At 60.1% G+C, this 25,505-nt stretch overlaps 1 protein-coding gene and 1 long non-coding RNA gene across 8 annotated transcripts in view; both read right to left on the bottom strand.

The window, feature by feature from the left end:
• The window catches only part of MROH1 (maestro heat like repeat family member 1), a 62,906-nt gene that overhangs the window by 20,770 nt on the left and 16,631 nt on the right, over nt 1-25,505 (bottom strand). For all 7 annotated transcript variants that reach the window (XM_081792100.1, XM_081792103.1, XM_081792099.1 and 4 more), the window contains 18 exons: nt 25,110-25,272; nt 24,845-24,943; nt 20,572-20,723; nt 19,834-19,974; nt 19,373-19,465; nt 17,421-17,499; nt 17,072-17,185; nt 7,144-7,217; nt 5,344-5,466; nt 3,544-3,651; nt 3,197-3,341; nt 3,010-3,050; nt 2,613-2,754; nt 2,282-2,334; nt 1,711-1,818; nt 1,286-1,405; nt 1,004-1,126; nt 57-203 (listed from right to left, as the gene is read on the bottom strand). In XM_081792100.1, coding sequence (XP_081648226.1) covers nt 57-203; nt 1,004-1,126; nt 1,286-1,405; nt 1,711-1,818; nt 2,282-2,334; nt 2,613-2,754; nt 3,010-3,050; nt 3,197-3,341; nt 3,544-3,651; nt 5,344-5,466; nt 7,144-7,217; nt 17,072-17,185; nt 17,421-17,499; nt 19,373-19,465; nt 19,834-19,974; nt 20,572-20,723; nt 24,845-24,943; nt 25,110-25,272 — 2,025 coding nt within the window. The remainder of the gene's footprint in view (nt 1-56; nt 204-1,003; nt 1,127-1,285; nt 1,406-1,710; nt 1,819-2,281; nt 2,335-2,612; nt 2,755-3,009; nt 3,051-3,196; nt 3,342-3,543; nt 3,652-5,343; nt 5,467-7,143; nt 7,218-17,071; nt 17,186-17,420; nt 17,500-19,372; nt 19,466-19,833; nt 19,975-20,571; nt 20,724-24,844; nt 24,944-25,109; nt 25,273-25,505) is intronic.
• LOC145713414 (uncharacterized) lies at nt 21,185-24,838 on the bottom strand. Its single transcript, XR_014136510.1, has 2 exons — nt 21,799-24,838; nt 21,185-21,640 (listed from the first exon to the last, which is right to left on the bottom strand). It is a non-coding gene; the product is annotated as an uncharacterized LOC145713414 (long non-coding RNA).

The following is a 25,505-nucleotide window of genomic DNA, read 5'->3' as shown; positions in this document are numbered from 1 at the left end:
GTCCCTGCCCCGCCCGCGTGGCGCCCCCCACGCCAGCAGTCTGCCGAGGCGCCCACCTTGGTGTTGAAGTACTGGAATATGTTCCGGAGGATGTCCGACTCGACCTTGGCCAGCACCAGCTCGCGGGGGGCCCGTGCTGCCACGTGGCCGTAGCACAGGATCAGAGTTGACTTCACCTTTTCCACCTCATTCTCACTTCGGTCCTGAGAGGCCAGAGGGGTCGGCGGGGCCTCGGTTACGGGCCATTACCTGCCCCCCATAGGAAGCCTTGCGCTCAGAACCCCCAGGTCCCTCGGGAAGAAGGGCTGAGCTGGCCAGCCACGTCAGAGGCATAACCGAAGGAGCGGAGGGCGCCACCGGAGAGTCCCTCCGCCGGGGACGGGACGGGACAGGCAGGCCAGCCACGGGCCCGCTGGGGACAGAGCAGCAGAAGGGAAAGCGCTGAGCGGTGGACCACGATGGGAGAGGTGGGCAGAAGGGAGGGCCGGGAGCTGAGAGCCAACTCGGGGGCCGGGGCAGGGGGGGGGCAGGGGCCCCTGCCCTCTCAGTGGCTGCTCTGGAGCCCTTCCACCCGGCCCGGACTTGAGATTCTGTAACTGCCACAGGCACCAGGAGACGAGGACTGGGGTGGCGGACGGGGCAGCGGTCCATGCCCCTTGCATCAGGCTTCCCCAAGAATGCAGCCTTCGCTGGCCACCGGGGGGCAGAGGACACGCACACAGCAGGCGGGCAGTCCCATCCTGGCCCCTGGGAGCCCCCTCAGAGCCCACGGCCAGCACAGGACTGCCCCTTGTCATACCCACCAGCCCCACCCACAAAGAAGCACGGACCGGATGCCACCTCCCTGCCCTGGCCCCAACCGGCAGGCTGCCGGAGCCCAGGAAGCTCCAGAACCCGCAGCCGCAGGACCCCAAATCACAGCAGCACGGCCAAGACAGAAGCACGGCTGGTCCCACCCAGATGCCCCCCACCACCGCCCCAGCGGTCACCCTGACCCCTGTACCTTAAAAATGTTGAAAATGCCAGTGGATCTTCTGAACACGTCTGACCTCATGAAGTCCTCCAGCTGGGCCAGGACATCATCCAGGTGAGAGGCGGCACAGATCCCGAAGCAACAGGCGAGGCCCTGGGAGACGCACAGGTGCGCTCACACCTGGGCAAGGACAGGGGTGGGAAGGAGCCCCCTGCGCACGCACACGCTCCAGAGAGGTGCAGTCACACGCGCACGCACGCACGCACACGCCGAGTGCCTGAGGGGAGAGAGAGGCTCTGGGGAGGGCACCACCTCGCGCTCGGCCTCCTCCTGGTGTCTGGCCGTCTCCAGAAGCTCTTGCAGATGCTTCCTCACCACCTCCTTGCTCGAAGCGGCACCCAGCGTGGTTCCGACGCATTTATACAGGAAGTTCTGCAACAGAGCCAAGGAGCACGGCCACGCCCGACGCCTGAGTGAGGGAGCGCCGAGCAGACGCGGGAGGGGCCGCCGGGCACCCACGACGGTGGCCACCTCGAGGAGTGGGGGCGATGGGCTCCTGCACCCCCAGCCGTGGGCCTCTGGGAGGAGGCTCGCGGGCCCTCCCTCTCTGGCTCTGCCAGGGCCACAGGCCACTGGAGACAGGTTCGTGCAGAAGATCACATGGAATCAAGGCAAAAGAACAGTAGCCTAAGGACGCTGCCCAGACCCCCCTCCCCGGGGCACCCCCTCCCGTGCACCTTCTCCTGGGGCGTCCCGTTGTAGCAGGGCAGCTGTCTGCACATCTCTAGGCTCAGCTGGCAAATCCACGTGTTGTCAGACACGACCGCCAGAGTGTCCCGAAGGAACTGTGGGCAGGGGCCAAAGCAGTGAGGGGCCAGGAATGCAGCCCTTCACGGGGTCGGGGAGGGCACTGAGGCCCCGTGACGTCACATGCAGTGACCTCAGGGTGGTCCTGTGCTGTGGCTCTGAATGGTCTGTTGATGACCTTCAAGCCCAGGCAGAGCAAACCCTGGGTGGTCAGACACGCGGTGGGCCTGGCAGGGGACAGGAGAGAGGATTCCCGGGCCCCAGAAGCTCAAAGCCCCTGAAATCTGGCTCTGTTACAGCAGGGTGAGCGACCTGTGAGGGCGGCAGCAGGTGGTTCCCCCCGGCCCCCCCCCCATACCTCCCCCATCCTCCCCTGCCCCCCCCCCCCACTAGCACCTACTGAGCTCCCTGAGCTGTCCTGACCCAGGCTGGAGAGGCCTCCACCCCCAAGACAGGCCACGGCCTTGCCCCCCCCGCCCCCCCCCCCGCCCCCATCCTTACCGCCAGCAGCCTTTCCTCCCACTCCTTCTGGGACAGGGTCTCTTCAGTATGTTCTGAAACGACCAGTCATGTTGTCAGCCCAGCCCAGCCCACGCCCGTCGATAGAAGCAGAGTTCACCCAGAGCCTTCCAGGCTGGCCTCGCCCTGTGTTCAGGAGGACCAAGGCGCTCCCACACCCCAGATGCTCCCAGGGGACACCCTGCAGGGAACGCCTTTCCCGCCTTGTGTCCCGAACCTCCGTGGGGGCCGTTTCTTCCACCTCAGAAAACGTGGTCTCTACAACCCGGATGCGAACCGGCAGAGGAACACCACCCGGCGCCCGGAGCCTCACCATCCAGGTGTTCCAGCAGCAGGGGGATGGTGGTGGCCCACCGCTGACCCAGCAGAGGGTGGATGTTACGATGCAGGACGCTCAAGAGACGCAGCGAGGCGGCCCCGCGGCCGTCCCCCAGGTAGGGGTTGGAAGACACGGTCTGAGGGAAGTAAAGGTGGGAGCTCTAGACCCGAGGGGCCACCGTGCCCCGCAGAGCCGCCCTCCCGGGGAGGTGGAGGCAGAGACGGCTCTGAGACGCAGGTCCCCCCGACCCCATGGGGAGCACCTGCGAGACAGCAGGAGTCAGGGGACAGGGGGACCGAGGGGAGCGCCCAGGCCTTCCCAGACCCCCTCGGTGTGCCGTGGTCAGGGGACACGGCGCCACCAGCACAGAGCGCCGAAGCACAACGCTTACCAGGAGTCTCGTGGTGATGGCGTAGGGTGAAGGGAGGGTCACTGGAAAGGACGGGGGAGAAACGCTCAGGGGGCCGCCTGCCCACAGAGCCCCAGCCCCTGACTGCACCTGGGGCGGGGCGGACTTGGGGGCGGCTGCGAGGGTGGGGTCAGGCATCAGGGGTGGCACGGGGAGAGCAGGGGCGCACCGTTGCTGTCGTACTGGATGAGGAAGGCATCGGCCCCCACCTCCTCCCTCTTCTGGGCCAGGTGCACGAGGCTCCTGCAGAGCGGGGTCAGCGCCCCGGTGAATTGCACGGGGGTGAGAAACTCGAGCAGGTGCGGCCAGAGGACCTGGGGGCAGAGCCGGGGTCTGTCGGCGGCGCGGCTGCAGGAGCTCCCACCAGGCGCCGCGGGGGCTCGGCAAGGCCATGGGGGGGGGGGGGCGGCGAGCGCCCCTGCCCCTGCAGCTGCCCACTGCAGGGTTCAGCGGTCGCAGGGCTAGAAGGTCAGGAGGGGGCAGCAGTCACTCACAGACGGGGGTCTGCACACTCACGTGGCTCATCCTGTCCACGGTGGTGCTGACCAGGTAGAGGGTGCTGATGCTGACGTCCCGCACACTGTCCGTGGCGGGGTCCTCGCTGTCCGGACCCGGCTTCTGAGGCTGGCGTTGGCGGGGGGGGGGGGGGGGGGGGCAAAGGCAGGCGCACGCATGGGGCCACCACCGCTCTACGCGGCTGTGGGCTCTGGGCCATGAGGACACGGCCCGTGTGCGAACAGGGCAGACCCTGTCCGGCACCTGCCGGGGGCAGGTAACACACACTGCGCTGAAACTGCCCAAGGACACGGGCTCACCTGGCTGAGCTCTCGTCCCCAGAATAAAGGAAACCTTGCACGTTCCCTGCCAGCCACGGACCCCAGGATGGCTTCATCCTGGACTTTGGCAACACTGACATGCGTAGAAACGGGAGGGCCTTTGTGGAAATAACAACCACCTGAGAAGACTCCCGTTTTCTACCAAGAATAGGCTACAACTTGCGCAGCCTGACGTGGCTGACGGTTCGGCCAGAGACGCCTGCTGTCCTCTCTGGTGAGATGGCGCCCCAGAGCCCAGCTCCCTGGGAAGGTTCCAGGCAGGAAAATGACTCCTGTTCTCTAAATGTTTTGTCCGAGCCTTCCGTCTGTGCTTTCAAATACCAAGAAGCAAACACCGAGCAACCAAGAGACAGCAGAACTTCGATGACTGTAGCAGACCTACAGTCCTCACGCGGAGGTCAAAGGCCAAAAGCAGAAAAAATAGGGGTGCTTAGGCCTCGAATGACAATTTTTAAAGCATGTTCTACAAATGTAGATAGAAGTTCATACTGAACAAACATGAACCACTTTGGAGGTCTGATCATCTGCTAGATCAAAAGGACCATCTCTCGACAATCTTTTTTTTTTTTTTTTTTAATGATTTTGCTTTTTTAAGTAACCTCCGTGCCCAGTGTGGGGCTTGGACTCACAACCCCGAGAGCAAGGGCGGCTCGCTCCTCCCGACAGAACCCGCCAGGTGGCCCTCCCAACAGAGTCTCAAAGGCAGGAATAGACCTGGCTAGATTCACAAGAGACAGTACAGTAAAAGTACGAGTCCGCAGTGGCCGCAGAAAGCTATTCACCTGGACGGATTTTAATATCCCGATAGAAACCTTCAAATCCCCAAAACACTGGGAACTAATAGGCTAAATCAGAGGACTTGATTCTCTCCAGCTTAGGCCCCACAGCCCCAAAGCGGCGGTGAAAATGCAGAGGCCAGAATCAGCCAAAGCAGCAGTGGACCTGGCCCCCCACAGGCCTGCAGGAGCAGAGCCCAGCGGGACCCCCTTCCCGAGGGCCGGCAGCGCCCACCAGCGCTGGTTACACCCCGGCGTTTCAACCTAACCGCAGAGGTCCCGTGTGGGGACATACGTGTCCCCTCTGAGCTGACCTGGGCAGGCAGGTGGCTCTGTGGGCACGAGAGCCCAGGCCAGGGCGGGCTCAAGGCCGTGACACCGAGACCAGCCCGTCATGCCTGCGTGTTCCTGCCGTCAACCTTGCTCTCCCTCGAGAAGAAACTTGGATTTGCTCGGTAACGCTTTTAATACAAAAGCCCCAGGGAGGACCAAGCGTCTGTTCTGCCTCTTTTCTGAGTGCTGGGAGCTAAGGAAGCGGGGCGCTGCGGCTTGGAGGCCCCACCTCGGACACGGGAGGCAGGTGCTCGGCACGCGGACCGAGGCCCCGCGCACGTACGCACCCGCCTGCCCTCTGGCCAGGCCTGCTCCCGGGAGGCCGCCAGCTCGGGAGCCCCAGGGAGGGTGGGTGAGGGGCCCGCCCTTACCTCGGCCTCGGGGGGCAGCGCACACTGCTGCACGATGTACGCGACCATGGCCTCTCCTCCAGGCTGTTCCAGGTAGCCGTGGTGTGCCATGGCACTGATCACCTGCACCACTGCCCGCTTCACCTGCCCGGACCCGAGGGGGGTCAGGGAGGGGCCCCGAAGGGAGCCCCGGCGAGCACCACAGCAGGCCAGCCGGGAGGGGGGAAGCTCTCCCTCTCCTCTACCTGTGCCCGCCCCTGCAGCCACACCTGTGCCACAGCTAAACGTGCACCTGTACCAGCACCCATGCCCACACCGGATCCGCCTCGGTGCCTCGTCCTCCCTGCCCCGCAGCTGTACAAGCGGCCCTCCGGCCAGCCTGTGCACACGCTCACGTCCTCAGGGGAGGCCCTCCCGCCCCCCACACCTCCCCCTTTTCCTGGGCACTGGACATGCCGCTACTCTGGCTCCAGACAGGCCTCCCCTCTGCCCCCCGCCCCCGCCCCGGCGCAGGACTGCTGTCCCTCGGGGCGGGCACCTCTCTGGTGCTTCGGGGCGAGGACCCCGAATCTGCAGCTGTTTCCCAAACGTTCCTGGGATTGAGCCCGCTGCCCAGCCCCCCTCAGTGGCCCTGCCTGGTGGCTCAAAGGCACAGCCAGGTCACTGTGGCCGAAAACCCTCTTCCCCAGAGCCGGCACTCTCCCCGGCCCTCCTGCTTCTTCCGGAGCCCTGGGGCACAGACCCTGGTCTAACGCCCCCTCCCTGGGGTCCTCAGGTCCTCACGACACCTCTCCTTTGCACGTCAGGTCAAATGTCCCTGCCCTGGGCCTCCTTGGCCACTCACAGCTGTGTGTCATCCCCCATTATACGTGTGCCCCGAGTGACTGTGGGAAGGGGCAGATGTGGGCGAGCAAACCATCCGGTCGCATAATGAGCGCTCGGGATGAGTGCATCTGGCCACGGGCACTGTTGGTGGTACACGGTGTGGCCCTCTCAGGGGTGTCCCGGAGCAGCATCAGCGAGCAGGAAGGGATTCCAGGGACTGTGCATGGGAGTCTGGGACACATGTGGCCTCAGTGGTTTGGGCTCCATTTCAGTTGTTTCTAAAATCCTCACGGAAGGTCCCAAAGAGCAGGCCTGACGATGGAGCCTGGTTAACCTGGTGTGCAGGAAGGGTCGCCCCTGCCCTCGGCTGCTGGGAGGTCACCGCCAAGCCCGGGGACATCCAGAGTCCAGCGCCCTTGTTTCCCCGGGGCTCTGGGCCACACGGGATCGGCTCGGCCTCCCGAGGGGCCGGAGACTGAGGTCAGCCACGCGGGCAGTGAACCGGGTCTACGCGACGGAAGCCAGATAAAGGCCTCGCACGCCGGGGCTGGGGGCTTCCCCGGTTGGCGACACTGGTGCGTGCCATCACGTCGCTGCCAGGGGAGCCAACGCTGCCCACGACCCCGTGGCGAGAGGGCGGTTTGCCCCCTCCTGGGCCCTGCCCGGTGCGCCCCAACCCCTGGCTGATAGTGGTGTGTGTCCTTTCCCCGTGATAAACCTGACTGCGAGCGTGACACCCCCCGGGGGTGCTGGGAGTCCTCCTGGAGGACGACCCAACCCGAGGGGGTCTGGGGACCACTGCCCCACTCCGTGTCTGGTTAACTGTATAAGGAGTAGGATGTGGCGAGTCAAGGACTGACCGCTCAGCGGTGTGCCCTCCCTCTGATGTCTGGGTGTGGCTGAGGGGCTGCTGCCTGGTCAGTGACACCTCCCAGCCCAGCCCGGCCACACTTCCTGCAGCTTCTCGCGGTGGAGCTCAGGCGGCGCCCCGTCTACCTTGCTGTTGGTGTCCAGAAGAGGAAGCCTCATGGAGGACAGAATAAAGGGCTTCTTCACTTCCATCTGAGAAGCTGCAAGAAACCAGCAGAGGGCTCGGTCTCCCCAGCACGATGAGGCTGGCCGGCCCGCCCACCCCCACAAGGCCCAAGACCTCATCACCAGGGTCCGGCTCAGCATGGCCCTCAGCACGGGGAAGGGACGGCGCCTAAGCACAGCCCGCCCACTTTCTGGGGGACAAATGACCTTCTTCCCAAATCACATTATTTTGCCCAAGAAAAAGCTAGAAGATCGGTCATTTAGGGCAGCAGGTGAAAGAGTGTACTGAGTCAGGTCAAGCCAGGTTGAAGGGCGGGGCCTCCAACAGCACCCCAGTCCCAGCAGGCCTGGAAAAACCCGCAGGTGCACACATTTCCCGTTTTGCTGACACTGCTGGTCTGAGGACCCCACCTTGAGAAGCAGCAACATAACCCTCTGTTTCCTGATAACATTTTTTAAGTGTATGTTTGTTTATTTATTTATTTATTAATGTTTATTTTTGAGAGAGAAAGAGAGAGACAGTGTGTGCAGGGGAGGGGCAGAGAGAGAGGGAGACACAGAATCGGAAGCAGGCCCCAGGCTCCGAGCTGCCAGCACAGAGCCCGACGCGGGGCTCGAACTCCCGAACCGTGAGATCGTGACCTGAGCCGAAGTCGGACGCTCAACCGACTGAGCCACCCGGGTGCCCCTGAAGGTTTTATTTTTCAATAATCTTCACACCCAATGCGGGCCCTGAAGCCACAAAACTCCCAAGATCAAGAGCTCCACGCGCTGCTAACTGAGCCAGCCAGGCGCCCCAGGGACGGCACTCTTCTTCCGCATGACGACCCTGGGAGAGAGGTCACTCCACTCCGACCCCTCTCGCACCACGAACCTGGGGCTCCCGGGCCGCTTCTGGCCCGGGCGCCTGTCGCACACGCCCGCGTCCAGCACCAAGCATGGCACCAGCCGGCTGCGAGACGAAGAGAGTGGGCTCCCGCGACGCAGTAACAGCAGGAGACGCGCACCACACATGCTGGGAAAACACGACTCCAGACCCAACTGTGAGACGAGCCGCCCCTTTGATAAGAGGCTGCAAAGGACCCTCGTGCACGCCCAGCGGGACAGCGGAGCCGGAGCCACAGGAGGGCGGAGGAAGGTTACGCCGACGCTCGGGAGGGCAGGAGGCGGCCTGCGAAGTGGCCACCGGGGCGGAGAAGAGAAACACAACACGCAACCAGAGGCCTCGTGCCCTCAATGTGCAAGAGAAGCCCAGGCGATCGATGACGAAAACACAGGCAGAGCAACAGAAAAGTGGGCAAGAGAGCTGACCAAGCCCCCACCGCCGACGTGTGATGCCACCGGACCCACCACCTGCTGGCCGGGGAGGTGGGGGACGGCAGCCCAGGGGGCAAAGACAGAGAGGGCCAGGCACCGCAGACCCCCGTGTGAGACCCGGAGCCGGCCGGGTGCCGTCGCGAACGCTGAGGGTCCGCACAAGTCCACTGGAGCCAGGACGTCCGCGCGGGATGGCAAGCCTGGCTCGGTCCAGGCTACGAGCTAGGTCACAGCACCGACGGCAGCCAGGGGACACCAAAAACGTCCTGCTAGGTGAGGGCGCGAGATGAAGCTTCTTGGTTCCCCCACGTGATGCTCCCGACGGGCGTGACATATCCTCGCACCGCAGGAGCGCACAGCAGGGGTGGGGTGCCACTACGGGGCAGGCTCGGGGCTCGCAGAGGGGCCACATGTCCCTGACCATGCATGGGCTCTGGGAGCTTTCGTTCACATTTTACATTCTCAGGAAAAGGTTACAAAAGAGCAAAAAATGCAAACCACTCAATAGAAAATCGCACAGATTGTGGCAGGAAAAGGAAAAGGGATCGGGCGGGGGGCGGGGGGCAACAGACCAGGGCTCAAGGGCGTGGGGACATGGCCAAGGACTGACATCAATCCAGTGCCACGTCCCTGAGGCTCAGAACAACAGACGAGTATCAAAGTGCGAGCAAACACAATGTCCCTCCCATCTTCCTGCCACGCAGATGACGACCCTTGACACAGTGCTGTCACCCGCAGCTTCGAGGCGCGGCTCGAGTTTACGTGGAGGCCAGCCGTGAGCCAGGCCCTTGCAACATGCTGAGAGAGCAGCACAGAGCAAGGCAGACGTGGCCCTGCCCCCGAATAGTGTGTGTCCTAACAGGGGGGGACAAGAGACACAAGCAGATAACGAACGAGACCATCACAAGCTGTATTAATGTCACGCAAGGTACTGATGAGAGGCAGAGAAGCAGAGTGTCAATGGGGTACCCGGTCTGGACGGGCAGTCAGGGTCCGGGGGCCCTTCTGAAGAAGGCATATGTGAGCTAAGAGCCCGGCAGGGTGCAGGGGAGGGAGCCCCCCGCTGCAGGACGCCCGGGGTGGCTGAGCAGAGAGCTCACTACAGTCCGAGCAGGGGCTGCTGGGGCAGCAGCGGAGGGGAGGCCGTGGTCAAGAGGAGGCTCCCTGCTCTCTCCACGGTGCTTGACCCCGAGTGACCAACATCAGGGCATTCGAGTAAAATTACTGGACTTTAGAAATAAAGAAGAAACCCTCTGGATGTCTGAAAACAGAAGCAAAACAATAAAAAAACCCCACACACGTCATACAAGAGGAAAGAAAATGAGGTTAACGTTGGCCTTGAACAAGAAGTGTTTGCGCCAGAATAGACTGTGAGATGAATACGGGTGCCCAGGTGAATTTGAATTTCAGATAAACAACAAATCATCTCTTAGTGCAAGACTGTCCCATGTAACATTTGGTGCGTCTTGTTTTTATAAACCTGGCAACTCTACGTCAGAAGAAAACAGAGTAATGACAAGGAAACGTGAACAAAGGATTTTATAATCATCAAAACTAAGTGTCAAGTACAAAAAGCACAAATAAGACTTTATCAACACGAGCCTTCCCTGTGGACTCCTCCAGAGAATAGGCCTCGGGCAAGGAGAAGCATCCTCTCTGCAGCTGCCAGGAGGACAATGACAAACAAGGGCCGAGCAGGGGAGAGGACAGCATGGGCTGGCCGCCTGCAGGGACAGCGCAGACGCGGCTGCGGCACAAAGCCGTGACGCAGGGAGGGCAAGGAAAGTATGTGCAAATTACCCGCCGTGTGCCCACCCACATCAGTGGTGACAGCATTGGCCTCTAGGGTTAGTTACGTGTGTAACACGAGGGAAGACGAGGGCGTCTGGGATGTTCTAATTCTATGCAGCTTGAGAACCAGATTCATGGGAGGAAGGAGATGCAGATGTGAGAGAAAAGAGTAAATGGAAAGACTCGCTCGTCTGGCTGCGGAACCGGAAACATCGGTACGAACTCCGGGCTTTTCTACCTTCTGTCTCTACTGGTCGCGCTATTTGGTCCCATCTCCTGAAAAGGCCTGGGAACGGTGACCACCCAGAAGTAACAAGCACCCGACTACTGTCTTTGAGGGCAGTTTCTCACTGAGGACATAGGGCTTTTTGGAGAAATGGCTGATTCCAGGTCTGGGGCAAGAAATATCTAAGATGAGCCTGGAACACCAGCCGCCCAAGACCCTGAGGTCATGCCCAAGGACTCGACTCGGAGGAGGCTGACGTGATCCAAAGGTGACACAACGTGAGCATCGCTGGTATGGATCGCACTGTACCGAAACCCATTAAATGTGTTAAAATCCATGAACGTGTGAGACTTTTTTAAAAGCGGCGCCTGGGTGGCTCTGTGGGTTGAGCGTCTGACTTCGGTTCAGGTCATGATCTCCCAGTTCCGAGGTTCAAGCCCCGCCATCAGGCTCGCTGCTCTCGGCACAGAACTGGCTTAGGATCCTCTGTCTCCCTCTCTCTCTGCCTCTACCCTGCACTCTCTCTCTCAAAAATAAATACACATTTTTCAAAAAGGCTTGAACGGGGGCTTGTTGTTTAATGGGGACCGTTTCCGTTTTGCAGGATGAAGAGAGTTTAGGAGATGAGCTGCCCAGTGGGAACGGGATTAACGCTGCTGAAGCATACACTTGAAGGTGGTTGGGGCGGTAAATTTTGGGTATTTTATAACAATTATAAACAAAATGGCCACGGTCCAAAAAGAGACATAAATGTACATATCAACTTTTTTAATGACTAGACCTCGGGTGTACATGTGATAGATCATCAAAACTCCAAGGAAGTGGTTACTATACAATCAGGAGAACTTACTTATCAGGTGGGTGAAGAGGTTCTTACTGGAACAGGAGGGTGTAGGGAAGGGCTTCCGCAGTGACGAGTTCGGTTCAAGAGCCCTGATTATAAATACAGAAGTGTTTGTATTTTTTTTTAAGTTTATTTATTTTGAGAGAGAATGAGTGGGGGAGTGACAGAGAGAGAGAGAGAGAGAGAGAGAGAGAGAGAGATTGGGAGAGAGAGAGAGAATCCCAAGCAGGCTCCGCGCTGTCAGCACAGAGCCCGACGTGGGGCTCAAACCCACAAACCGTGAGATCATGAGCTGAGCCTAAATCAGGTGTAGGACACTCAACCGACTGAGCCACCAGGTGCCCCAGAGGTGTTGGGTTAAAACGAGCTATTAAGTCATATGTTTATATTCCGTGTGGTTTCTGCCTGTGATCCATCTTATAACGAAAAGCTTTTTTTTCATGGAGATGAGCAGTCCTGAACAGAGTTGAAGGCGGTACACTCCCAGACCAGAAGACCTCCTACGAAGGCACAACGATTCAGGGCGCGTGCTGTTGGCGTGGGCAGGTCCGTGGGACAGAAGAGTCCCCGAAAGACACCTGCTAACCCGTAACGTCGAGTCCCTACTCTTAGTACCTCGGAAAGTGATTTTACTTGGAATAGGGTCCCTGGAGGTACGATTCGTTAGGTCAGGATGAGGTCACACTGGAGTAGGGTGGGCCTTTACTCCAATACCACCGTGCCCTTACGAAAGGGGAATTTGGGACACAGGCACACAGGGAGGTGCCCGCAGGGATGCAGACGCAAAGGGAGGTCGGGGCGGCGCCGCTACAAGCCAGGCGATGCCAAGGGCCCCCAGGAGCTCCAGAAGCGGGGCGGGGGCCTGGGACAGGTTCTCCCTCACCCTGCTGACCCTCGGACCTCTGACACCTAGACTCGCAGTGACAGTGACACCGTGAGACAATACACCGTTGCTCAGGCACCCGGGTGGTGGTACTTCGCTAAGGCAGCCCCAGAAGACCAGTACGTCCAGGCACCTGATTTTCTAGAAAGCACTAGAACGACGGGGAAAGGAAAGTCTTCACACAAGCAGTGCTGGAGCCACGGGATGCCCATATGAAGATAAATCTTTGCTCCCTGCAGCTCATACCATACCCCAAAATTAATTAGAAATGAATCAAAGAACTGAATGTGCGAGTTCAAACAATAAAGCTCCTAGAAGAAAATAGAGAATCTTCACATCCTCTGGAAGGCCAGAGTCTTCTTAGACACAAAGGTGCCGACCCCAGGAGGAGGCACACCCCATCTACACGGATCTGACAAACGGCTCGTAGACATGACCATAAGAAAAAAAAACCCAGTTTTATTTTTTTTTTTTCAACTTTTTTTTTTTTTTTTTTTTTAATTTATTTTTGGGACAGAGAGAGACAGAGCATGAACGGGGGAGGGGCAGAGAGAGAGGGAGACACAGAATCGGAAACAGGCTCCAGGCTCCGAGCCATCAGCCCAGAGCCTGATGCGGGGCTCAAACTCACAGACCGCGAGATCGTGACCTGGCTGAAGTCGGACGCTTAACCGACTGCGCCACCCAGGCGCCCCTTTAAATTTTTTTTTTTTTCAACGTTTTTTTTTTTTTTTTATTTATTTTTGGGACAGAGACAGAAAAACCCAGTTTTAAAATGGGCAGAAGACTTGGACCAAAAAGATATCTGAAGGCCAACAGGCACACGAAAAGATGCTTACCCACTCTACTCTTAGAAAATTCCAGTTCGAGCCGTGGAGAGGCACCACTACCACACAGACACCAAAACGGTGAAAATGAAGACTCCGGGCCACGACCAGAGCGGGCCGGGAAGCCGGGGTTGCCGCAGCCTGCCCCCCCCCCCGCCCGCCGCCCCGTGTACTGCGCATGGCTGAGCGCGACTATCGGGTAAATCCATATGGCCTTTCCAGGAATATTAAACATGCACTTGTCCCATGGCCCCGAAATTCCACACCTGGAGGTATGAGCGCACATGCCCACACACTGGTTCGTCCAAGAATGTTCATACCAGCCTTCTTCGTAATCTCCCCAAACCGGGAACGATCCACACCCACTAACAAAAAAACATGTTTTATTCACAAGACATGACGGAATATATCTCAAAAATATCATGCTTGGTGGAGAGAAGACGGACACAAAGGTCACCTGCTGTAGTGAACTCATTTACATGAAATCCCAGTACAGGCAGAATCAATTCAGGGTTGAGGTGCTGCTGTCTGAAAACAACCACGAGGAGACTCTGGGTTCCGGAAACATTCCACAGTGTGAGTAACGGTCACGTGCTTGAACAACATGTAAAATGTCACCAAGTTGTACACTTGAGATTTGTGCATTTTAAAAATTTTTTTTTAATGTTTATTTATTTTTGATAGAGCATGAGTGGGGGAGGGTCAGAGAGAGAGGGAGACACAGAATCCCGAGCAGGCTCCAGGCTCCGAGCTGTCAGCACAGAGCCCCGCATGGGGCTCGAACTCACAGACCGTGAGATCATGACCCGAGCCGAAGTCAGATGCTCAACCGACTGAGCCACCCAGGCGCCCCGAGATTTGTGCATTTTACTGAATGCAATTTGTTCTCAATATTAGAAAGTGAAGTTGTTTTTTTTTTAATCTTTTTTTGAATGTTAGTTACTTTTGAGAGAGAGAGAGAGAGAGACAGAGTGCGAGCAGGGGAGGGAAAGAGAGAGGGAGACACAGAGTCCGAAGCAGGCTCCAGGCTCTGAGCTGTCAGCACAGAGCCCGACACGGGGCTTGAACCCACGAACCACGAGATCATGACTCCAGCCGAAGCTGGACGCTCAACCAACCGAGCCACCCAGGCGTCCCTAGAAAGTGAAATTCTGAAGAAAAAAACAAAACAGGAACTAGAGGCCAAAATACTTTAAAGTATTTGATGTAAAAAGTCCAGAAGGCAGGCAAAGAGGCAAAGAGAACACAGCACACCTGACAGGGCGCTAAAGAGGAGTCTGGAAACAGCTGAATATCGAAAGCCTGTTAAAAAACTCCCAAGATAAAATAAGATCCGAAACTACGTACTGAAAGGGCACTTCACAGATCTGGGCAGAATATCACCCCAGAACAGCCAACACAGTCAATAAAATTTCTGGATTTAGAATAACAAAATAAAAATCCTTTGGACATCCAGGCAAAACAAACCAAATGGCTTGCGAGGAAAAGGAGTACCAGATTTCTCAGTGACAGTAACCGAGGCTAAGGGACAACGCAGCAAGGAAAGAAAGCGAGAGGCAGGACCCTCACGTGTGGCCAGTCCGACGGAACGGCAGTGCCCACCCACGCAGGACACGGCTTCCCAGACCACGGTGCCTGGGAATCCAACTACGGCCCCAACTTTTTAGTCATATTACAGCATTTTGCTTCTTTAATTTTTTAAATGTTCATTTCCTTTTGAGAGAGAGAGAGACAGAGAACGAGTGGGGAGGTGCAGAGAGAGAGGGGGACAGAGGAGCCCAATGCAGGCTCAAACTCTTGAACTGTGAGATCATGACCCGAGCCGAAGTCGGACGCTTAACTGACTGAGCCACTCAGGCACCCCTAAACAGAATGGCTTCATCCACTGAGTTGAACATATGCGTACCTTACAACATGAGACTCTACTCCTACGTGCACACTCAGCTGAATGTGCACAGGACAAACGTCCCTGGTAGCATCGTGCATGACAACAGATGCCACGGGACACAGCCCGTCACCTGCCTGCAGTGGGGGGGTGGAGCATAGACTGATCCCCTGGAACACTTCACGGAAAGGGAAGGAGTGGGCTACACCACACGAACACGTCCCACAGACAGAGTGTCGAGGGCCGGAAGCCAGGGACGAAGCAATTCATGTGCCAGGATCCTATCTGCACCACATGTCAGAAGTCGAGCCGGGCTCCAGGCCTGCGGGGCCGGGCCGGGGCCTCACAGGCTCGTTAAGCTGAACGGCAGAAGCGTGTGCTGTTTGGTGCGGGGCCTGCACTTCAAAATACAAATAATAAAGCACGCTGACGCTAGTAACTCTCTAAGGTATAGTACAGAGTGAGAAAGCGTGCTTTTGAACGGTGTCATCTGAGACTTACAAAGTCTATTTCTTTACACACACACGCACATAAATGCCCAGAGAGGGAACCCGCAAATAAAACCCACGAGCGCAAGAGAGTCTGAGAGCACGAAGGCCGCGGAGCGATCGGCGAAGGACGGGCAGCGCCCTCAGTCGCGGGGAAGTCCAAGCATCTGAACGCACAGCAGCCGTTGCGCCCGCACCCAGTCCCGCCACCGACACTGCGGCCACGGCCCGAGCGGCAGGCAAGTCCCTCCACCTCCCTCACCCTCAGCCTCCTGATCAGTGAAACCAGGCTCGCGTGGGGGCCGCGGGAACCAGGGGAGGGTGCACTCCACGTTCTGTGTGGCCGCCACCGTCCTCCGAGGTCAGGAGCCCTCCCCCAGGAGTCGGCGCGCTGCTGGCTTCACGGCACACTCTGGGCCGCAGCCCCGGCTGCCACCGTCCTCCCGTGTCCCTGCCTCTTCCCAAGGGGCATCGTTCCAAGTTCCATAAGATGTGCCCCGGGTCCACAGGCACGGTGTGTGACCCAGCACCGACCCACAGTGAACCTCGCGGGACAGGGGTCAGCATACCTGTTCCATAGAGGGCCAAGTAGAAGCTATTTTAGGCCAGGGCGCCTGGGGGGGCTCAGTCTGTTGAGTGTCTGACCTTGGCTCAGGTCACGATCTCACGGTTCTTGAGTTCGAGCCCTGTGTCAGGCTCTGTGCTGACGGCTCGGAGTCTGCTTTGGATCCTCTGCCCCTCCCCCACTCACGCTCTCCTTCTCTCCCTCCCTCCCTCTCTCTCTCAAAAATGAGTAAACATTGGGGCGCCTGGGTGGCGCAGTCGGTTGAGCGTCCGACTTCAGCCAGGTCACGATCTCGCGGTCCGTGAGTTCGAGCCCCGCGTCAGGCTCTGGGCTGATGGCTCGGAGCCTGGTGCCTGCTTCTGATTCTGTGTCTCCCTCTCTCTCTGCCCCTCCCCCGTTCATGCTCTGTCTCTCTCTGTCCCAAAAATAAATAAAAAACGTTGAAAAAAAAATTAAAAAAAAAAAAAATGAGTAAACATTAAAAAAAAAGAAACAAAACTATCTTAGGCTTCAAGGAACATATGTGACCTCTGCCATATCCTTCTTTGCTCTTACGACCTGTTAACGTGAAAAATCCACTCACAGCTTGGGCTGTCTGAACGCAGGCTGCGGGCCTACCGTGGCCCATGGCCAGTGTTCACCGACCAAAACTTATGGGAAAACACAAGCTCGGGTGTGAAAAATGTCCAGGCTGTTGCTGGTTAGATTAACCTTAGAAGCAGAAGGCCGAACCCTTCCATGTGACTGTGAGGGAGCCAGACACACACAGATCGCAAGGCATTCTGCAGGACAGCACCCTTCACAGAGCCCCGCACCCTTCACAGAGCCCCGCACCCAGGACACAGATCACCAGCGCGTGTCCCTGACCGGCACCCGCCCCCCAGGGGCCGTCGTGACAGACAGCGACATCAGGCCTGGGGGTGAGCGGCCAGCACCTGGCCCAGCCCCGGCGTCCACAGCCACCTATCAAAGGCCAACGTCCACAAATCGGAGCAAGATCCTTTCACCTAAAAGATGGTCACTATCTGCCTCTTTCAGGCCCTGGCCCACACTGGCCACTCACCAGCTGAGTTGATGACGTGCCTCACGACCTGCAGGGTGCCCACGCGGGTCCTCTCGTTGTTGGCATCGAGCTTGGGCAGCAGGAAGGCCAGCAGGCGGTCAGGCGAACAGCACGCTGCCGGGCAAGCACAGAGCCAAATAATCATGTGTGATAATCTTTGCTCCCTGCTCACTGTTGGCACCTGCCAGCCCCGGGGTCCTCCCGGGGGCTGCAGCCCACACACCGAAGCCTCCTCACCTCCAACCCACGCCCAAAGCTGCCACCACCCCCTGCACACGAGCGGTCCGCCGGCCCCCACGTGAGCAGACATTCGTGTCCGCAGATGGCCCCGCGTGGGCTGCCGGCTTACCCAGCACAGTGAAGCAGCGCAACACCTCCTTTCGGTTGCTCACCACCAGAGGGCTGGACGACTCCACGGGCACACAGATCTGCTCCAAGGGACAGACGGCAGCAGTTACAGGGGATGCTGCCGTCTCCCAAGGGCCCAGCTAGCCTGGAGGGAAGGTCCCTCCTACGGTACCCAGGCCTCATGGCCTCTACCTCCCCCACGGCCGGTCGGCTCACTCCGGCTCTTTCTCATGGGGCTACAGGGATGCACTTGCCCCCGTGGTCAGAGGCCCTCGGGTCTCCAGGGAAGAGAGTCTTGGCCCCTTCAAACCGCCTTTTCCCACCGGCAGCCAGGACACAGCCTCCCACTTCCTTTGGGCACAGGCTGGAAAACATTAATCTCCAGAATATAGAAAGTACTAGAAACCAAAACACCTAGTGTTGGTTCATCCAAAATTATGAAAAAAAAGAAAAAAGAAAAAAGAAAAAAAACCCCACACGAAACAAAAACAAAAACTGAAGAAGCTGTGGGCAGATGTGTCTTTGGGGTCCCCTGCGTCCCAGCGGGTGACATGGAAGGTCCCCCCCTCCCCCACCCCCAGCATCCCAGTCCCCCTGGTCACAGTCGTGACACCAGCAGGGCCTCCGCACAAAAGGCTCAATGGCAACTCTTTGGGATAGCCCATCTTACGAAGAGGTGACCAACAGTGCAGAGCATGTCCCCAGAGCCACAGGCCCCACCCCGAGCTGGACCCTGCTAGCTCTCAGAGAACGGCGGGGAAGGTGGGTGCAGGCGCTGGCCCCAGGGCTCGGCCCCAGGCTCCCGGGCACCTCCTCGTTATTCCCGTTGTGGAGACTCAGCGGGTCCCAGAAGGCACTGCAGCAGCCTCCCACCTGCTCCCCGGGAGCTCTCCCTCCGGGGAAAGCCAGCTGCCGAGCGGCCAGGACGCTCGAGCGGCCCGGGGAGAGGGCCACCAGCCGGGAGGGAGGCCTCCGGCGCACGGCCAGGTGAGGGCACCATCGTGGAAACAGACCCCCCGGCCCCGGTCGAGCCTTCAAGCTGGGACCGCGGGAGGCCCCAAGCCAGAGCCGAGCAGAGGAGCTGGGCCCGGGCCCCTGGCCTGTAGTGACCGTGGATAACAACGGTTGCTGCCTTAAGACGCTAAGTTTTAGAACACTTGGTTACACAACAGAAGAGGTGCAAAGGGTGGTCATCTGGAAAAAAGATGAAACTGGACTCTCAGTGTTTCCCTAAAATAAATTCCAAATGGATTAAACTCTACAAGCACATTGGAAAATGGGAGAATCTGAAAAGTAGTTTGCAGAATTCAAAAGGCTTTTCTAACTATAAGAAAACCTACGTTAGAACGTAACAGACAGGCGTGTGACGATGTAAACATTAAATGATTTCGCATGGCAGAACATACCATAAATGGAGCCAAACGATGAAGGACAAAGCAGGAACAAGACTTTTACGTGAACAATAAAAGACTGCCAGTAACTGCTACAGGTCAATGTGGGAAAACCCAAAACCCAACAGAGAGACACGAAGGGACAGCTCTAAGAAAGGCGAGTATCTCCCTTCTCAGCTGTGGTCTACTTGTGTTTCCCTTTCAACCCCTTCTCCACAGACCATCACTCCTTCTTCCCCACAGGCTCTCTTCTCAGCTAGGCCCACACCCACGACTCAGAGAACACCCTGGCTTCCGCACTACTGGGCTGGACCACCCATCCCACTCTTGCTGCCTGCAAGCCTCAGCAGACCAGAACCCCCGTCCCTGCCATACCAGCCCCATCCACAGTGCGTCCCCAGCGCCCCTGTCCCAGGGTCCCTGCCCCCAGCGCCCCTCCCCCCAGCATGCCCTCCTGTACCCGCCCCAGGAGCCCCAGCCTGCCCCGTCTCAGGTGCGACCCCTGCCCCGCCCCGCCCCTGCCCCCCGGCCCCTCCACGTCCTGCCCCCTTGCGCATCCTACCTGAGCGTGTAGAGCAGCCAGGAGCGCGTCCAGCTGGGCCTCCAGCGTGCGGCTGCCCACGTTCACCGCAGCCTCAAGGATCTGGCCCAGGCTCTGCTCAAGACGGGGAGGAGAGAGGCCATCGGGGCCTATGTCAAACCCCCCAGCCCCACCTCCTGGCCATAAAGACCCCACCTCAGGGCTCAAATAAGGAATCCCTACCTCCACGTCAAGAACAAAGACAGGAGGAGAAGGCTCAGAACGGCGGCACGGACTTGGGGTAAGGCCAAGGTGAAGGTGCCCTGGGCAGGGCAGGGCAGGGCAGGGCAGTGAGCAGAAACGTGCCTGGGCCCCACCCACCACTGAGTCCAACAGCGCTCTCTGCGCTTCCCCTCCGGGGTGTCCACACCCTCCCACCTGAGCCAGGTGGGCACCGGCCGGTGGACAGAGCTCTGCACAGGCCGCGGCGTGCAGGCGCGCACCTTGGACACGTGGAAGGTCTCGGCGTGCTTCCTGTAGAGGGCCAGGACCCCCGGCAGCAGCTTGGGGAGCTGCTCCTCCAGCTTCTCACTGGGCAGCAGGTGGCTCATGGGCCCCAGAGCCTCCACCACGGCGAGCCGGAGCTGCGAGGAGACAGCAAATGATGCTCACGTCCAAACCAGCACGGCAACGCTGGGAGGTGCCCCGAGCGGAAAGGCAAGAGGCCTTCGCCAAGAACCCAGGGTCGGAACGAGGAAACCCCGGGCACCCTGTGGACCAGGGGGGGCGAAAGGGGTCCGAAGGCAGAGAGGCCAGAGCGACCATGGCCAGGGTCTGGACGGTGGCCAGGCCGGGGAGGCCGTGAAGGCAACACCCACGGGGGACTCGTCACGCCTCGGCTCAGCCCGCTACCCGGGCGGTCCGGGAGCCTCCGGGCAGAGTGGGGTCGGAGGGCAGGAAACAAGCCATATTCTGGGAAGACCTCACACAGGACACCTCCGCTCCCTGATGAGGCTCCCACCTCCCGAGCCGGGGTGGGGGGTGGGGGAGGGGACACGGACCGGGCACCGGGAAGCATGTGTCCATAGCTGTCTCCACCCCCCTCCCCGCAGTCCCCTCCCCCAAAGCCTGCAAAAGGGCACAAGAGGCTCAGGCCTCGTGGAGGTGGGCCGAGCTCAGGGGCGGGAGACGGCAGCCGGCAGGGTGAGGCCACGCGTTCCGACGGACTGCAGAGGCTGTACCTTGGCCTCACGGCTCTGTAGCCAGTGGTTAAAGAGGATGTCGTAGGCACTGAAGATGTCAGTGGCAAAGGTGTCCTTCCTGACCGTGGGGTCTGGGGCTTGGTCCAGGTTGGCCAGGTACTCCAGGGTGCTCTCGCTGAAGTGCTGCAGAGCTACCACAGGGCGGGTGGCTGTGATACGCCCGCACCGCCGCCCCTTCTAACGCCCCCCCCCCCCCCCCCCCCCCCCCCGGCAGGACACCTTCCCGAGACCGGGGCTAAGTGCGGGGCTCCGGGACTATGCCGGCATGGAGGGTCCCTCCACATCCACGTCCGTCCCAGAATCTCAGGAAGGGGCCTTTTCTGGGAACGAGGATCTCTGCAGGGATAACTACATAAGATGTGACCGTGTCGGGTAGGGTGGGCCGTAAATCCAACACGACCGTGTCTCGGGAAGAGAGCACACAGACCACAAAGAAGATGGCAGAGTGACAGCAGGGCACAGTCTGGGGCCCACCTCCAGATGCTGGGGGAGGGACAAGGAACAGAGTCTCCCTCTGAGCCCCCAGGAAGGGCTCTGAGTAACACTTTGATCTCAGGCTTCTGGCCTCCAGAACCGTAAGAATACGTTTCTCTTTTTCTTTCAAAGATTTTATTTTTAAGTAATCTCTACATCCAACGTGGGGCTCGAACGTACAACCCTGAGATCGAGAGTCACTCGCTCCACTGACCAAGCTGGCCAGGCGCCCTGCATTTCTAAGTGACACTGTGTGACAGCAGCCACACAGAACTGGCACAGACACCGACGTCCCCGAACGGCCTCGGTTCACAGCGCCCACCACGAGGCAAAAAGAGGAGGTGCTGTGCCCACCTCACCCCTCACAGACAGACACAAATAATGCACAGTTTGCAAGGGTCGCTGTGCCCAGAAGTCCCGGGTGCAGGGGGCGTGGGAGGGCACTGAAGGTGCAGAGTGTCAGGCTGAGGCAGGGCGGGCCGAGACAGTGGTGTCTACAAAAGTGGCTGTGCTTGGGGACATCCAGGTGGGTAAGTCTGCGCACAGATGAAGACCTACGAGTGGTCAGCAAGGGCTGAACCCGGGGCCAAAGGAAAGGACAGGGATAAGAGGAGAGAGGCGAGGCCAGGCCCCTGTCACACAGCCCTGAGAAGGAGGGTAGCAGAGGAGCTGGGGGGGGGGGGGGCACTGCACCATCCCCTGCCCAGCACGGCTCTCACCAGGGCCACTTACACAGCTAACTTCTCAGCCAGGGCTCCCCAGTCCGACAGAGAGAACAAGCCTGATCCCTGTGTGTATGTGACGGCAATCACAGCCACAAGTTCCCAAGACACAGAAGCTAAAGAAAAAATTTTCTGAGGAAGAGAGAGTTCACATGTGTACAAGTGCTTGTGCGAGCAGGGGAGGGGCAGAGAGAGACGGGGAGAGAGAATCCCAGGCAGGCCCCACACTCACTGCGGAGTCAGATGTGGGGCTCGATCCCATGACCCGGGGATCGGCACCTGAGCCAAAATCACAGTCGGACACTCAGCCGACTGAGCCACCCAGGCGCCCCAACAACTTTTAGAAGAAAATCGCCTCCCGGAGGGAGCACTCCTGTGCCACCGGCCGCCCTTCTGCTTAGGAGGGGCTCTTGGAGGGTCCGGCCCAGGCAGACTCCGGCCCCACCAGAGCACGAGGAGGCCTCGCGTCCCCACCTGCCGCACGGCCCCTGTTGCTTGGAGGAGGGACGCAGCCCCGGCCCTCTTCCTCCCTGTCCACCCGACGCTCTGGCCTCCTTGAGCTCTGTAGTCGGGAGGCCGTTCACGGACCTGTGTCTCTCGGCACCTTGTAGCGAGGCGTTTCAGGAGAACGGGCCACTCTATTGCCAGAGTGGCCGGAAGCAGGAAGCGAGCCCCCCAGATTGTTACTAGGTTTTACTTTTTAATCCGTTATGCACACACACACCTAGGGTAGAAGGGCAGTTCTCGCATACCGGCCCCTCTCCTCCAGAAGCGCGCACAGCTGGTCTTCCCCCTGCTAACAACGCCGGGGCGGCCAGCTCACTTCATACCGGCTTCGTTTCCCTCGGGGCCTTCCGCTTCTCCAGGCAGGGGTCACCGACCAACCTCTACCTCCTGCCGGCACCCCGGGTCTCCCCCCGCCATGCCCGACAGGGCCGCGCCACTCAGACAGCCGGGGGCAAGGTGCCGGCGGGGGAGAAGGCCGTCCCACTCCTCCGTGTCCTCTCGGACCACTTTCCCCACCAAAGTGTCTTGGTGTGGACGCTGGGAGGTCCCTTCCTTCTGGAAGCCGCGGCTCCAGGGTGTCTGTTACTTGAATGAGGCCTCATGGCCTGGCCTGCCACCCCTTCCTCCTCTGTCTCCCACTTTCCAGGTCCGCATTTGTGCTCTATTTTCTGGGGCGTTCCTCGACCTTCTCTTCCATTCTCGCTGCCATCTGTCGTCGCTTCTCTGACCCCGAGAAGCTCAGCTGTGCTCCCTGAATGCGGCTACTTCCGGGCAACACGCCCTGCTCTCACCTCACCCCCCGAGGGAGTCATCATGCCTGGTCTTTCGTGCCCGTTTTCTTCTCCCTGGACTGTCTGCTCGCCCAGGTCTTGGAGCTCTGTTTATGCTGCTGCCGCCGTCGCTCTGGGAGACGCTGGTCGCGGGCAGCAATCCGGGGCCGCCGTCAGTGCCACACGGTGTGGTCAGGCTGGCCGCGCACCGGCTGTCCGGGGGACGCCGTCTCCACCTCCGGGCGTTCTGGCTCTTCTCCCTCCAGCCACAGCGTCAGCAGACGCAACCGGGAAGGACCCTGGGGCACCAACTTCTGTTCGTGGCCCCGGGCCAGCGGACACGGGAGGCCTCGGCCCACTCACGGCCCACCATGCCAGCGGGAAGGGCCGCTCCCTCCTCCAACGGCAGGGGGGGGAGCGTCGGTCAGCGGAGAGCACCGCGTGCCCTGCAGACAGCACGTCCGGCGCAGAGCGAACGCTGCTCACACACGACGGACGCGGTAAAAACCGTCAGTGGCATTAGAAGGGTCGGTTCTTCGGCACCTCGGGCCGGCCCCCCGCTCGCGGCCTCGGCAGCTGCAGGGATGGAGCTGCGTCCTTCCCGAGGAGCCCTCGGCTGCGACGCGGGGTCTCCTTACTCCCCCTCCAGCCTGGATGCGCCGTCCTAGGTGACCTCCCAGCTCCCCACCCCCCCTTGCTTCCAGCGCCTGCAAACACATCCCCACGCCCCACCTTCTGGGTCCTGCTCTGCCACCCAGCCCGGGGGGAATCCCCGGCTCGGCTCTCCCAGGACCCTGACGAAAATTCTCGTTACCCGAAACCGGGTCAAGGAGGGTTCCTACAGTTTAACCTGGGGAGTCTGCCATCACCCGCGGTGGGAGGAGCGCGTGAGAAGAAGACAGGAAGGAGGCCGTGGCAGGGACAAGGGACATGGGAGCGAGGGGCCGTAAGGACGGCCGGCAAGAGCTGGAGCCCCTCCCCGGGGCCCCAGGATCCGAAGCCCCCGCGAGCGGGGCGGACGAGGGCCCCGGGCTCCAGTATGCTGCTGTGAAAGGCCCCAGTCGCCCCCAAGTACACGGCAGGGAGTGGGGGCAGCAGGCCGGCCGGCAAATACCCGACAAGCCCTCAGCTGAGCTCCAGGTGCCCTGACCCTGTCCAGTCACCACACCCTTCCCTTACCGAGGACCCTCCTAACCGGAGCCCTGCTCCCCCCTCAGTGCCAGGGCTGCGGGCGTTCCAGAGGAAGCCACGCAATGTGGGCGCAGCCGCCCACGGCACCTTCCACGCTTCAGGACCCTCTGCCCTCCTCCCAACAGGAGCGCCTCCCTTGCCTCGAAGGGCCCGCCGCGAGGAGCCATCCCCCCACACCCCCTCCACACCGTGCACGGACCCCGCCCTGAGAAGCCGTCCCTGCTGAGTGCACAGAGGGCAGCAGACCCGGGAGGGAGGGGAGTAAGGACCCCTTTCGGAGATGCCCAGTACTGAGCAGGGAGAGATGTGGGAAGTCTCTGCGGCTCTGGGGAGGTTTCTTCTCGCACCCCCGCAAGTGTCCCGGCCTCGGGGAACCGCACTGTGAGGTACAGGGGCCCCTGCCAGCAGACAGAAGCAGCCGGACGCCCAGGCCGAGTCCCCGCCTGCAGCAGTGCCCGCCCGCCCACACGTCCGCAGTCACCCAGGGCCGCTCGGCCCTCCTCTGCAGCCCAGAGGACTCATGACCCTCCCCAGACCCAAGGGGCGGGCAGGCGGCTCCCAGCCCCCGCCCCGGAGACCCCATCTTACCACAGCAAAACGCCACCCTCGTCGTATCGTGCTTGGCCATGCCCAGCATGGGGAGCATGGTGCTCAGGATGGACGTCAGGAAGGGCACCATGCCGAACACTGCAAAATGGGGGGGGGGGGGGGCGTCAGGGAGCCCCCGCCTCACCTGGCCTGGCCGCCGTGCGCCCGCCCCATGCCCCCCGGCCACACGGCCTGGGGCAAGTGGTGGAGAGGGCCCCCCCACTCGCTCCGGAATGCCGGTGGGGGCAGGCCAGGCGGAACCTACCGTTGGAAGCCGCCAGGTTAGCGAGGGTCTGCACGACGAAGTAGTGCGGCAGGGCCCCAGGCTGGAACTTGCTCAGCACCTCCTCCATCACCAGGCCGATGAACTGCTTCCCAACAGCCACCAGGACGTTGCTGGCAGCCTGCTGCCAGTCACACACCAAGTCCTGTACCCCCCGCCCCGAAAACGTGCACTGATGCCCCGATCAAGCAAGGGACACAGGACCTCACCCTGAAATTGCCCAAGAAGCAACAATGGGACATCGTGCCCTGTTCTCAGGCTCCCCGTGAGCACCTGCTAGAGAACTCTCCCCAGCCCCCTCCCCCAGTATCCCCTGCTCCCCCCTCCACCTGCAGGGAGAGGAAAGTGCTGCCACCCGGAGCCGGCTCCGCGCAGAGC

This window comes from Panthera onca, chromosome F2, assembly GCF_046562875.1.
Source record: "Panthera onca isolate mPanOnc1 chromosome F2, mPanOnc1 haplotype 2, whole genome shotgun sequence".
Classification (NCBI taxonomy): Eukaryota; Metazoa; Chordata; class Mammalia; order Carnivora; family Felidae; genus Panthera; species Panthera onca.
Note: the sequence above shows the minus strand (reverse complement) of the source record. Positions and strands in the feature narration are given on the sequence as shown.